Here is a 14193-nt window from a genome sequence, read left to right as displayed (position 1 = left end):
AAAGCGGACATGCATGAAAAAAAGTAAACATGAGGCATGCGTGACAAAAAATAAAATAAAAGACAAGTTTGATAAGATATAAATAGTGATGAAATAAGAATCAATACCTATGACATGTATGGCAAGAAATAGTGATAAAATAGGGACACAAGTACCTGCGTCGACAGGAGACTATACAAAAATGTCTTTTCCAGACAAAAAATATCTACTTTTATGATTAAAAAATTATGTATCTTTTTAACAACCTTTTTAACAACTCTTCATGTATTTAAGAAATATGCATGTAAAAAAAGTGTTCAAGAGTTACTCTAAGTTAGTTATTGTTAAATTGAAAATTGTCATTGATGTACACATGTCTCCGTAGTGTACTAATATGCCATCGTTTGTTTTTGTCGTTTTTCTTTACTCGCCCGTAACAACACCCCACTCCAAACATGACATGAATAAATGCATGATTGCTTGCCCGTTTCGTTGTACGAATTAAAATACATGCAAGCCGTGTGAAATAAAACACATGTACAATCTTAAACTGCACTTTTATAGGTTAAGACCATCTTTGTTTGGGCCCTAGCTACAAATTGTCATATTATAGACCATTTTTCGTAAATTAAGAGTGTGTGGTATTTTTCTCTCCGGTTGTTACACGGGTCTTTTTACTAGTTCAACAAAAAAGATGTATCCATCCTCTCTCGTTTGTAGTACTGCTAAATAAAAATGCCCTCTTTATGAATTGTACGACTTGCCTATATATAAAAGAAATTCTGAAACGTGACTTGTGGCCCATTAGCGCAGCTATTCGATGCAGAGAAGGCCTCCCATTACGTGAGAGGCCAGCGTAGTACAAAGTTTCATAAGCGAGGTACGACTTATGAAAATCAGAATAACCTCGTAGGTTAAGCGACGGATGGACGAAAACTATAACGACGGACAAATAATTAGGAGAAAAAAACGATCCGTACTTTATTAGTAGGTATAAATATAGATTTAGGGTAGCTCACCACTACGGTATTCCGTTCCCTTTTGAACAAAACCTGCGCGCACGAACTGTTTTCAAATTCTAATGACTGACTGGTACGCCAAACATATCGCTTTTTCTATCTCCAAGATCAATCTCAATACTGAATCGTTCAAAGTTAGTTTTTTTTTTTCACCTTTAAAAATGAACACTGGGCAGAGCACGGCATGTTGCTCTGAAGTCACCAACCGCCATTATATTAGAATCGTAAAGCTTTTTGACCAAACAATCATGCGTCACCCGCCCTAAAGTCTAACCTGTAGCAAATCATGCGTCACCTGCCCTAAAGTCTAACCTGTAGGAAGGGAACCTCCAATCAGAACATGGCGTTCATTTTCAATTTCCATTGCTTCCAATCAGAACAATAGCCAAACCATAAGATTACATCAAGTAGCTCGGATCAAACCAACTTACTACCAGTAGAGACGATACAATCTCTGGAAGAAACGAACACGCCACATACAAGCAACATTAAAGTCAGCATTGCAATCTATACTTAGATGCGCAGCCGCTTGACCCGGCGCATGCATGCACCTCGAATTACTGTTCCTCCAGAAGGTCGTCGCTTTCGTCGCCGAAAGCGGCCCGGGTCAAGCAGACCCTCGCCTCCGAGAACACCGTTCCCGGCCGGCAGAAGTAGCCCTTCTCTGGCGCGCAGTGCGAGTCCTTGGAGCAGACGCAGAGCCCTTCAATGGCGCACCCTTTCTCGACGATGTTGGGGCTCCCTTTGATGCCGAGCACCTGGTCGCTCCACTCGCTGGAGAAGATCCCGTCGGGGTCGTACCTGGCCTTCACCTTGAGGAACTCAGCGGCCTTGGGGTACTTGGCGATGACGCCGTCGAAGACGAAGTTGCGGTTCTTGCCCCAGTGTGGGACGGCGCCGTACTTGCGCAACGCCAGCTGCTCGATCTCGTCGACCACGTCGGAGTTAGCGCGTGGCTCGCCTTCAGTGTAGCTCCGGTAGTAGGTGACGTCGAAGTCGATCGAGTCCTCAGATTTCCCGAGGTAAGCGGAAGAGGCCCTGACGTAGCGAAGGAGCACGCCGAGCTTGGCGTCGAGGCCGCAGAAGGCGCGCGGCTTGAGGTCGCGGAGCTTCTGCATCTCGGCGATGAACGCCGGCGCCTTCGAGAGCGCCACGCTGAAGCCGGAGTTGTAGAAGAAGGGGCTCCGGATGCGTGGGTCCCACGTGCAGGAGGAGAGGAGGCCGTCCTCCGGGCTGCTGATGCACGTGCCGGACGCCTGGATGCGGTTCTGGAACCCCACCACCGGCCACCCTGTGAAGAATGAGCCGTCGTTGGTGAAGCCGTAGGCCTGCAGCTCGAACAGCACGGACGGCGCCCGCGCCGCCAGGCACCTGGCGATGTCGCTGCCGTCCTCCTCCAGGTGCTCCTCCGTGGCTCTGGCGGTGATGAGCGCGAGCGTCGGGTTGGATCGAAAGCCGAGATAGTCGTTGAGGCCGTTGCCCTTGGTCGAGACGGGCACGCGATCGTCCTTGCGGTAGATCACCTTGCCTTGCCGCGGCAGCCAAGCCATGTCGCCGAACTCGTACAGCCCTCCCCACATGGCCGCCTGCGACGCGAAGTCCGTGTCGTCGCGCTTTTCAAACGTCACCGACCGCTTGAACATCGGCTGCAAGGCTAGCGTAACCTGCACATGCAAGCACACCCATAAATTAGCCCTTTTTTCATCCGTAAAAGAAAATGGAAGATCAAGCCTCCCGAACCCATAAACTAGCTAGCATAACTTGCTCGTGCTGGTTGATTAATCGTACTTAGTTTTCATTCCATGGACATGAAGAGTTGTTAGCCTACTAATCTAAATTTATCTTTTACTCCAAAGCAATTAGAAGAGAAGAGTAGTTAAGATCCATGCATGCATGGATGCACCAGCAAGCAGCCAAGTACATACTCGGCGTCCCCCGCAAAAACAAAAAGAAGTACATACTCGGCATTTGATATTTTCCACGACATATATGCACGAAAGAATCCGAAACAACCATGCACGAAAGAACTTTTTTCTTGCGTTTGTACGAAGTCGCGTAGGTTGTACCTGGGACACGACGCCGAGGACGCCGAGGGAAACCTTGACGGCGTCGAGGTCGGGGTCCCCGACGCTGAGCTCCCTGACCACGGCAAAACCCTGGCTGGCCGGTGCGGGCGTGACGATCCTCATCCCTACCACGTACTCGTGCACGGCGCTGCCCTTGCCCCGCAGCGAGCTGCCGTGGGCACCCGTGGCGAGGAGGCCCCCGATGGTGAGTCCGTACCAGTAGGGCGAGTGCGGCAGCGCGAGCCCCGCCGCGGCGGCCGCCTGGATTAGGTCCTTGAGCACCATGCCGCTCTCCACCGTCATCAGCCCCTTGGCAGCGTCGACGCTCACCGTCTTGTTGAGCCGCTCCGTGCTGATGATCGTGCCGTCGCGGCCGCCGGGGCAGGCCAGCTTGGTGAAGCTGTGGGAGTGCCTGGTGGCCACCTTAACCTTGCGCTTGGACGCGGCGGCGGCAGCCACGGCGGCCACGAGCTCCTTCTCGGTGCGCGGGAACGTGGCGTTGGCCGCGCGGCAGATGGTGCGGTCCGGGAAGGAGCCGTACACGTTGGTGACGGTGCAGTCCGACGTGCCGCGGGCGCACTCCACTGGCTCCGGCGGCGGGCTGGATCCGGCGAGGCCGAGGAAGAGCCCCAAGAGGAGAAATGTAAGCGCCCTGCTACGTTCCGCCATTGCTCTTGCCTTGTAACACGTACCGCTAATGTGTAGAGTATGTGTTATGGAATGCGAGCGAATGACTACCGCTGTTAGCCAGGGCAGGCATTAAATAGCTAAGCAAGAGCTTGCCAGCTCAAGGTCATGGCCGGCTTGGTGTGCAATTTCCTCGCTTGTTTAACTATGCCGAAGTCCTTGTCGTGCCATCGAGGAACGTCGTAACCCATCCAGCGTCGAATGGACCGTTCACGCGCATAAGATGGAGCTCCACGTTTTTTCTTTCTTTTTTTTTTGCACAATTTGTTCTTCTCAACTGAGTGTTGATCCAGAGTTGGTGCATGTATTTTATGTTCGCCGGCTGTGTTTTCAAAATTAATTATGTCCACGCGCGGTTGGTGAGGTCACACATAACTATACCCATATATGGTCACTAATTGAACGTTCTCATAGGGGCTTTTGGCGAAAGATCACATAGGTTTGTTTGTACGCATATGCTCCGTTTATATTCTTTCCTAGAGTAAAACGAGATTGAAATGAAGAATGGACGACCAGTCCTGATTTCTATTGATTCTTCAATATATATAGATTTGGAAGAGGTGTCTGTTCAGAGGCATCCCTTAAGAACAGGTGTGTGTTGGCAATAGAGAGAGAAGGGACATGACTGTTCGGGGTTGAATACATCAATTTGCTAATGATTGTTTGTTAATTACCATGTGCTAATTAACATTAGACATGCTAATTAACTAATTAATTCCTAACACTCCTACTTGTAGAACACTGGGCTTCTTGAATGATTTACCATTGAAGGTTTCTTGTATATTCATCTTCCATCTTGAAAAATCTGTTGTATAATCTTGAGAGTCTCCCTCAAAAACTCCGTGTGAAAAATATGAGGAGAATAGTGCAATTATGTCGCTAAAACTCTTTTAAACCCAGTGAAAAAATAATAAGGAGAAAATGATGCAGCATATGTTGATTATTATCGCCTTGATAACTCATATGAGAAAACATTTGAAGAAGAAGAAAACTCATTGGTCAATCTAGAGAACAATAAGTGTGCTTTGATACTTCCCTTTAAAAAACTATGAGGAAAATTGAAAGTATTGTATATATTGCCTCATTAAAATCTTTTTTGAGGAACTTCGAGAAAAACTCAAAAGGGAAAAAAGTGTGATCTGATATATCATTGAAAACCCCTTTAAAACCATTGAGAAAAATACAAGGAGAAAATGATATGACATATTATGATAATTGTCTCTTTGATTACTTATATTAAAAAACCTTGCAAGGATAAAACTCATTGGCAAGTTTAGAGGACAATTAATATGCCTTGTATACATCCGATAAAAGTACCCGCCGGAAAAAATAGAACGTATGACATATATTCTTGCGTTGATATTACCTCATTAAAAGTCTTGACGAGAACCTTGAGAGTAAGCTCATAAAGGGGAAAAGAATATAATATAATGTTTGAATAGGCTATATTTTTAAAGCATTAAATGAATATAGCTGTGACGACCACCGCAACTGCTAACTTTGGAAAATTTGGCGTGTGTTAATGAAATATAGTTGTGGCGGACGTTTTAAGAGCTCGCCGCTAGTATGCGACAAACAAGTGGTGAGTGGTTGTTTGGCGCCCGCCACTAATGTTTTTATCACATTTCCAATTTTGTATCTTTTTAATGATTGAATCCAGTGGCGACTCAGTTTCAAAGTTGAAGTCGAAAAAACACATCTTTTTAGATTGACAAGCCGGCAACAACCCACTCGGATAAGCCCAGGCGTTCCTTGACATCACTCGGAATTCATGATACGCTTCACAACATGCTATAAGCCAAGCTCCCCGTTTAGCGCACTGGATATCACCGAATCTATTATTACAAATTATCAATTATTAACCTTTTCAAGTGTTGATCGAGTCCGCCAAGGCCTTTCCTTAGGTGGCCCAATGATGGTCACAATTAGTTTCTCACACGAGAGCTCTCCTCATCCTATGAATCTGCGCCATCCTTGAGAGCTTGAAGGGCCCGGGGCTACTGATGAAGGGAAACCCGGGGGTAGGACCATTCAGCTGGATGGACCGCAAAGACCATCCGGCTGAATATCACATCGTCCATCCGATCATACCAAACGTGGTCAATCAACAGACATTACCGGCGGCACCCTTACATCGACATTGTGACGAGTTGGAGCTAATTGCACGAGTAATGACAGTCATTAAGGCTGGTTATTCCACCGTGGCTCTTACCAACCCCTATAACTCCACATCCTCATCGTAGTATGTAAGGTGAGGATGGCGGGAGGGATGGACAGATGAACACATACACAAAACTCTACAAGCTAGATCAGATATACTATACACTCAGCTAAAAAAAAAAGATAAAACATCCAAGTAACGAGTAGGATGTTACCTCTAAAAGAGGGGGCCCTAACCTGGATAAACCTTAATTTTGTGAAATTCCACTCTAAATTTTCCACGCTTACCTTTTTTTTCTTAGAATATCCAATGATTCATTCATCACAAGTTGTGGTACAATGCACACGCATGGAATCACTCTGAAAGGACGAAAGAAGATATGAGTCCAAGAACATTTGCAGAAAATTCTCTTAGAAGATAGAAAATGCAACAAAGTTCCTTAGAATAACTGCAAAGTGCCATGGCCGCCTCATGCCAATTGCCTAATTGAGCTTTGTGAGCCGATTGAGAATTTACCTTGCCTAAACTAAAATCTTCAAATTATGTACATTGCCTCGAAATCCCTGCAACACCCGCCAAGGAGTCTATTATGAATGAACTGTCAGAACAATTTTTTTATGTGATTCTCAACTTACTAACTGAAGGAGCAGGGAGCTGGGTGCAACTTACCTGGTACCAGAGCATAAGAGCATCTACAGCCGGACTTGGCAAATTCGACCCTTCAAACGCCCGTGGATGGCACACCTCAAAAAATGCATTCGACGTCCGAATATCTTAAATTAGAAATCTCAAATCCATATTATTACATGCAACGTGAAACCTAATCTAAACGGAGCTCGCACGGTGCCGCTCCCCGCTCGCCCGGCTCCGCCCTAGCCATGTCCGGCGGCCGGCTGCGCTCCTCGGAATGTTGGTCCAGTCACCGGCAAGGTAGAGTAGGGCATGGGACACGAGCCGACTCACGGGACTCAATGCGCCACCGTCTCCCATGCTCTACTCTTCCTCGTCGGAGCCCGGAACCCGTTGGGTACTGGTGGACGTTAGATCGATGACGGATTCGTCCAGGGACGAGCCACCGACGTCCACCACGATGCAGTTGCGTCGCCCGGACTGATGCCCCATACGGGGCGCAGGATAATGAGACTCCGCCTCGCCGACGTCCGCCGCGAGGGCCGCCGCCCGCCTCCCTTGCCCGGTGCCTTGCACGGCGGGCACGTCGTGCCATGGCCTCGTGGGACGATGGTGCGTCCCGAATATCGGCGCGCCAACGAAGGGGTTGCGCGTCCGTCAGCATGTTCAGACGCCAGACGGACCACACGGCCTCCGGCGAGGCAGCTACGGCTGGCCTAGCGCCGGATCCATGCGTCATTTGAGCGGACACAATGGATTCCGACGGATGGAGTCCGAGCGCAGCCGTGCACGGGCCTCCTCTTGTGCGCGACGAGCGCAAGCCGGATGGCCATCTCCTCCTAGGGGCCGCGTGGGATGAGCTCGGGGTCGACGGGTCTGAAGGTGAAGGATTCGGATCCGCTGCCAGCCATACCGGAGACTCCTGGAAGGAGTCGGAGACGAGCTTGGGTGGCGGAGGGAAGTGAAGGGAGAGGGGAGTGAAGTGGCAATGGTTTGGTCCTGCGAACGAATGGGGAGAAATTTATATGGGGTCGGGTAGACTAGCGTAGCCCGGATCCGATGTGGCGGGCGTGCTCGGGCGCGCCTGGATGTCCCCATATCCGCCCCATATTTGGACCGGATATGAAGGCGCCGATCAGGACGGGAGTTTGAAAGCCGTTTGAGGGACCCATCTGAATGAAATTATCGACCCACCCAAACATATGAAAGCGGGTTTGTGACACCCGAATGTACATGCTCTAAACCACCTTCGACGAGCTTCCTGGACTCACCACCGACGGAGAGCCACCCGATGTCGGTCCTCGATGGATCCGAGGCCAACAACACGCGGTCGACGACGATGCCGACTTTTTTTTACATGCGCGTGTTGCAAGTGCATGTAGGCGGGAGCTAATAATTTAACCAGGTACCTAAAGCATGTTACTACTATGTGTGAATATGACAACGTTGTGTCCTGTCATTTCTTATAAAAAGGCCAAACATCGTACGGATATATAAACTGTAATTAATCAAGAAAAGCTGTCATGGAAAGGGCTATATATAGTAATTAAACATGGAGTAGGTGATATTTTTGCGGGATGACTAGTGTTTTCTACAGACCCAGGTGTAACGCGAGGCAAAGTGGATCATGCCTCGCGGCGGTCTGTCCACTGCAATTCATAGGATGTGTATATTCATATAATTTTAAAAAGATAATAAAAGGTGATATATAATGAGTTAATTTTTTAACCTTATCAATTTCTTTTAGAAAAGTAGGAAGACCCCGGCCTCTGCATCTGGACGATGCATACAGCCATTTTTATTAATTATTAATACAAGACCTTACAAAGTCATACAACAGTAAGACTAAAGTCAGCGTCTCAGCAACATCTGTCGCTATTCCTATCTAGTTGATGAAGGGACGCTGATAGTCTGAGCCTAATACCAAACAGATCTCGCAGCCAAACCTAACATTTAAGACCTGAGATCCCAATCAGGACGCCTGCCGGGTATGGGCACCCACCAGTCCGGCGTGCTCCTCAACCAGGACGCCTGCCGGGTATGAGGCCGCCGCAGTCACCTGCCACCAATCCATCTTCAGAGTTGTACTGCTGCATCTACCTTGCCCGGTCTAGCTGTTGCCGACACCACCACGACGCCAGATAGCGACACCCTCCTGCGCGAGTCCATCTCCGCGCATCTGACGCCGAGTCTCCACTGCGCCACGCCGCCGAGATCCGCCGTCATCAATGGGCAAGATAAATCACCGCTCCTCCTCTTGTCCCCTCCAACCAGCACTTGCTCCAAAACGATGCCCCCAGGAGGGGGAACGACACCGAAGGCGCCGTCATCGTCCGATTCAGTAGACCCAGATCTAGGGTTTCCCCCGGAACTCCCCGATCAGGTTGACGTGACCTGCAACGACGATGCCTCAAGAAGGGAACGACGTCCGAGACACCGCCCTCGTCCGCCAAGACCACAGTCAGGCGCGATTTTCAGCGGAAGCCACGTCGCCCGATCTCGCGGCTGGCTAGAACCGAGCGGAACCTCACCATAAAGACGTATGGTGCCGTCGGAAAGCCGGTTGAGGACCTCCGGCCGCCCCACCTCGGCCCCATCACGCGCCGCCGGCCGGCCATAGCCGAACCACGACGGATCTGGCCGGGACGCCAGATCCACGGCCACGGCCGCCCATCGCATAGCGGAGAATCCCACCAGAGGACCTCGCCAGCCCTGGGTTCGCCGGCTGCTGTCACACAGCCAGGACGCCGCCGTGGCTGCCGCGCGAAGACCCCGCACGAGGCGCCCCAGCCGCCTGATGGGAGATCCGTCGCTTCCCCCCTGCCCTAGCCCTTTAGGCATCGGGCGCCGCCACCACCGTGGCCAGTGCCGGCGGCAGCGATCTGCCTCGCGGGAAGGCTGGCGGCGCGAGGAATTAGGTCTCCCTGGCGTCGCCCTGGGTGGCGGCCATTAACCTTATCTCTAATAATTAGATGTCCGTAAATATGTGGTCACACAATTGTTAGTAAAAGTTTCTCTTTTAATTAAGAGAAGGCAAAAATGTTCTTATGATTGCTCTCTTCTCTATCTCAGCATTGATTCTAAGACACTCCTAAAATAGGACCATTCTGCATGTCCTAATTGGACTTGTACCGAACACGCGTAATGTAGGTGATAATAAACTACATATCTTGTGGTCCGTAAGGTACATGATAAATCATGGATCTATTGGAGTAACTCCACTTATATATACCGACAAATATCCCGGGAAGCCAAATTACATAGAAACTTTGTGGAACCATCAACCATATTTGAAAGTTATTAAAAATAAATAAAGTATGTTAAGAGGGCGACATTCTATCAACATATGTGTAATTTTGAATTTAAACATACATTTTTTTTAAATATTTTTTGCGGAACATACATTTATTTATTAGCTATAAAAAACAAATTGGAAAATGAATAGTGATGCTACGGTTCGACACTTAGTAGATGTCACTATGAAAAAAAAAATCAACAATGAATAGTAACGTCTAACTTAAAGTCATCTACTTCAAATTTGTCGACTCGTTAAGGCTTGTTTACTTAAAGTGGTGACCGGAAAGATGCTACACTTGGTATTGATGAACTTAATTTCTGAGTCATGACAGAAACAAAACTTTAGATTCCAAAAAGAATATGAAAGGGGATTCATGCATGAGAATGCTTGATTGCAACTTATCCCTGTAAACTTTCCTAAATAATATAACCATTTATGACATGTAGGGGTGGACTAATGAGCTCATGCTCTTTAAGCTCGGTAAGCTTAACGAGCAAAAACCCTGCTTGGCTCTGTTCATTTGAAGTTTATTGTTCTTGTGAGCGTTTGCTAACAGATGTTACTTTCTTTTTCTGTCACGAGGTATTATGACCAACCGGAAAAGTGTGCGGCTTTAATTTTTACAAGGATGTGCTCTAATTACAGCTAACTATGGGCTACATTATTGATTGGATTGTTGCGTTGAGATGCCATGAAAGTGTCACTTAAGTTTTTTTTAATCTTGTGTTGTGTTGGAGAACTGCTCATGGAATTCGCTAGATGTTCGTTAAGCTCTTTAGCTTAATGGCTAGAACTAGTGATTGACTTTGTTTACTTTGTTTTTTTTATGTTGGCAGGAGAACTGTCAAATTCATTGATCAGAAGAAGGTATTACAAGATCCCCTCCAAAGAAGGAAAGCACAGCAAAAAAGCTAGTGCAAAAAGAAAAGAAAGAAAAAGATCGTGTTGGCACTAGCACAAACCTAAGCTCCACCAGCAACCGTGCATACCATTGAAATCCATTGTCAAGGTCTCCAAGATGACGCCTCCAAGGCAGAAGTGATATCGAGGACATCATCGTCACCCGATCTGACAAAGCCAGATCTTAGGTCACCCAGTGACCCAAGCCATGGGCTAGGAAGAACAACGAGCTCTATAGCGATACTTCCAAGGAAGAAAATGACATTCGTAGATGCCGTTACCATCGCCATCGACAAAGTCAATGCAGGATTTTCATCCAGGGCTGAGTCTTCTACCAACCATCCAGAATGTGAGACCAACCAAGCGCCACTGGGCAAAACAAGATGAAGCACACTCTCAAACACGAAGATTGTCACCGCCGCACGCAGAAACAAACGAGCTCATGCCACCCTCACCGGTCCTCGCCGCTGCACGCAGGACCTCGGCGAACCAAGTCGAATCTGGCCATCCTCTGCCTCCATGCACAGATCTAGGCGAGAGATCGCACCGCAGTGCAACAGGAAAACAAAGGTAGAACCAAACACACCGACCCGCGCCGCCGCGCGCTGGAACTGAGCAAAAACCAGGCCAAAAACTAACGGGCTCGCACCGCCACGCGCAAGGACCAGACATGTGCTGGATCTGGTTTGCCCGAGCCTCGTCATGCACCAGCATGCAGCAAGCTTGACGGCACCCTTGCTCTAGGAGCCGGGTGTGAACACGCTCGAAGGAAGGAACCCACCAGTCTCCACCACTACCGCCTCCACCATCTAGGACCAGACGCCGCCAGGCTGCGAGAACTGGTCGCAGGCCCGCCAGAACCCAGATCAGGCCAGCTAGTGCGAGTCCCTCACAGCCCCGACGGAAACCTCCATGCGCGACGCGCCGCGTGAACCTACCACGAGCTCCTGGCGCCTCTTGCCACGCGGATCCCGTGCCACCGCAGACCCAGGAGCCCGCAAGGCAGACACCCAACAGATCCGCGCTTGGGACGTCATCTGCGCACTTTCCCGTGCACCACGCGCTAGCTGCAGCCTCTCGCCGCCAAGGGCCACCTCGCGATCACGCGAGCCTCGCGCCGCCATGGCCCAGCCCCAGGCCTCGCCGCTGCAGCCACCCACCGGCCGCCGCGTGCCTCGCGCCGCCATGGCCCTGCCCCACGCCTCGCCGCTGCAACCTCCCACCGGCCGCCACGTGCCTCGTGCCGCCTTGGCCCTGCTCCACGCCGTCGCCACTGCAACCTCCCACCGCGCGCCTCGCTAGCAGATCGAACAAAAGGGCCCCGCCGCCACCTTCCTGGAGCCGGCGCGGACTTCACTGGCCGCTCCTCCGGTGGCGGCGAGCCGGGGGAGGTAGAAGAGGGGGTGGGACGGCTCGATCTAGGGTTTCCCTGTGTCGCCAGGGAGGGCGACGCGGGGGACGAGAGGCTCTTGCTTCGTCGTGTATGGTTTCCTCAAAACTCGACTTTGCTTACTAAAAAGCAGTCTATGAGCTTGATGACGGGTGAGTCAAGCTACCACGTGATTATTGAACTCGTGAGCTACGAGCTTTTGGTCCACCACTAATGACATTTATGAGACGTCACAAAAATAATATTTATGCATTACAAGTTCTCTCACTTTCTGTACTAGCTTGTGCTAAAGAAAGTCATTTGCCATTTTTACAAAGTCACGTATGGTCATATATATTTAATGAAAAATCAATGTATAAGCATTTAATCATTACCATATTAAAAAAGGGTTTAATATCAAGTGGTTCCAAAAATGCTGAGAGACTATTGAAATTTATAACAGAGAGCAACCTCCCGAGGATAACGTATGGAATATTCAAATAGCCCAGGCCCATTTGTCTGCTCTGTCAGTTCACCTCGTCTTTTCCCTCGGAAATGAGCTTGCCCATGTTGCGTCTGAAGGCCCCTCTCGACATCAAGGTATTCATGTGTCTCATCCTAAAGGGGCGAATTCAGAGGGCGGGCCACTTCGCCTGTCATGTCCTCCACGCCGCTGACTTTGTGACTAGACCAACGAAGACCTGCTACACATGATGATGGGCTTCACACTCTCCCGCCAAGTCGGCTACTCACTCCTATTACCCTATCGACTGCATCACTTCATGCCCATGCAGTTGGCCGACATAACTGGTTGGTGGCCGCAAGTAGTGGTCACCGTGCCGCGCGTCCCGTGTGTAGAGATCTAGTCGCCTATTGCAGTGTGCATTCGTTTCATTAGGCATGAAAGGAACAACATGGCTTTTGAAAGGGTCTCAGCTCCCCCAGAAACGATTGCAGATAGATTTATGGCTTAGATGAATCTTTGGAGGAGGGCTCGTAGCGGCGGACATGTAGGAGAGTAAGCACGGGAAAATACCAGGTGATACCAACACTTAGATGCTCCCATGATACTAATTCAAAAATTTCAAATTTAAATGTCTAAAAAAATTCCGAAAAAAATCCTGGATGTTCATAACGTATGTGTCTACAACCCCTAAAAATTCATATCCAAATAAGATATACACATTGAGAAACAAACAAGACAAATCCAATGTGAATAGTAGTGTTTTTCACACTATTCGCGTTTTTTCTCTATTGACACTATTCATACTGAATTTGTATTTTTTTCTCTATGTGTAATTTGAATTTAGATACAAATTTTTTAGGGTTTCTACACAAATGTGTTGTGAACATTCACAAATTTTCTCAGAATTTTTGAATCGTTTAAATTTGAATTTTTTGATTTGGTATGATTGGAGCATCGAAGTGATGGTATCACCTGATATTCTCTAAGTAATCATGTTTTGTTTCTCATGTAGATGGAACGAGCCAAGCCCATGTGTTGCTCAATGATGCTTTTATCACCTCCCAAACCAGCTACCCCTCGCTGCCCTCGGTGAAGTAGGCATTGGTAGAGAAAAGCAAAGTAATATTCGAAATAACAACAAAAATTATGAGAAACCAGTATACAAACATGTTTAGCTGTGTAGAATATACGTTCTTATAGATGTTTTCATCTATGATTTACAGACAAAATACAAAATATGGATAAAATAGACTTATTGTTAGCCTTTTGGAGCCATAAATTTACTTACTTTTTAACCTAAAGTCTGACTCGTGCAGCTGCGCTCGTTCGCTGGCGCGAGCGCACGCACTCCAGTCGTCCGATGTGGTGTGGCGATCTTCCCGCGCGCGATGCGTCCTGACCAGGTACCGTTACGGGATTGCGCGAGGCGTGCGGCACGTGGTGGGCCCGGCACCTTTATTCCAGGCGAAAACTGCCCGCACCCCTCGCTCGTCTTGTTCGAAACCGCCCGCCCGCACCTGCAGATTTCATTCGAACTCCTCTCCCTCTCCCTTCCTCTCCCCTAGCAACGGCGCGACGAGGCGGGGTGCTGCGGTGGTGGATCCGGCGCGGAGTCGCC

General features: G+C 48.9%; 1 protein-coding gene across 1 annotated transcript; it reads right to left on the bottom strand.

Annotated features, from left to right (window-relative positions):
* Window positions 1-1339: 1339 nt before the first annotated feature.
* Window positions 1340-3806, bottom strand: LOC123169611 (L-gulonolactone oxidase 2). The gene is made up of 2 exons (XM_044587483.1): window positions 3065-3806; window positions 1340-2662 (listed from the first exon to the last, which is right to left on the bottom strand). Exons 1-2 carry the CDS (start codon window positions 3731-3733, stop codon window positions 1556-1558), a joined length of 1776 nt encoding a protein of 591 aa, XP_044443418.1. The 5' UTR covers window positions 3734-3806; the 3' UTR covers window positions 1340-1555.
* Window positions 3807-14193: the final 10387 nt, after the last annotated feature.

The sequence above is a fragment of the Triticum aestivum genome, chromosome 7D, assembly GCF_018294505.1.
Source record: "Triticum aestivum cultivar Chinese Spring chromosome 7D, IWGSC CS RefSeq v2.1, whole genome shotgun sequence".
NCBI lineage: Eukaryota > Viridiplantae > Streptophyta > Magnoliopsida > Poales > Poaceae > Triticum > Triticum aestivum.
This window is presented reverse-complemented; position numbering and strand designations above follow the sequence as displayed.

Excerpts from the sequence above, each read along its gene's own strand:
- LOC123169611 (XM_044587483.1), bottom strand. The coding sequence starts at position 3,733 with ATGGCGGAACGTAGCAGGGCGCTTACATTTCTCCTCTTGGGGCTCTTC. Across the intron at positions 2,663-3,064 it reads TCCTCGGCGTCGTGTCCCAG|GTTACGCTAGCCTTGCAGCC; the intron begins GTACAACCTACG and ends TTGCATGTGCAG.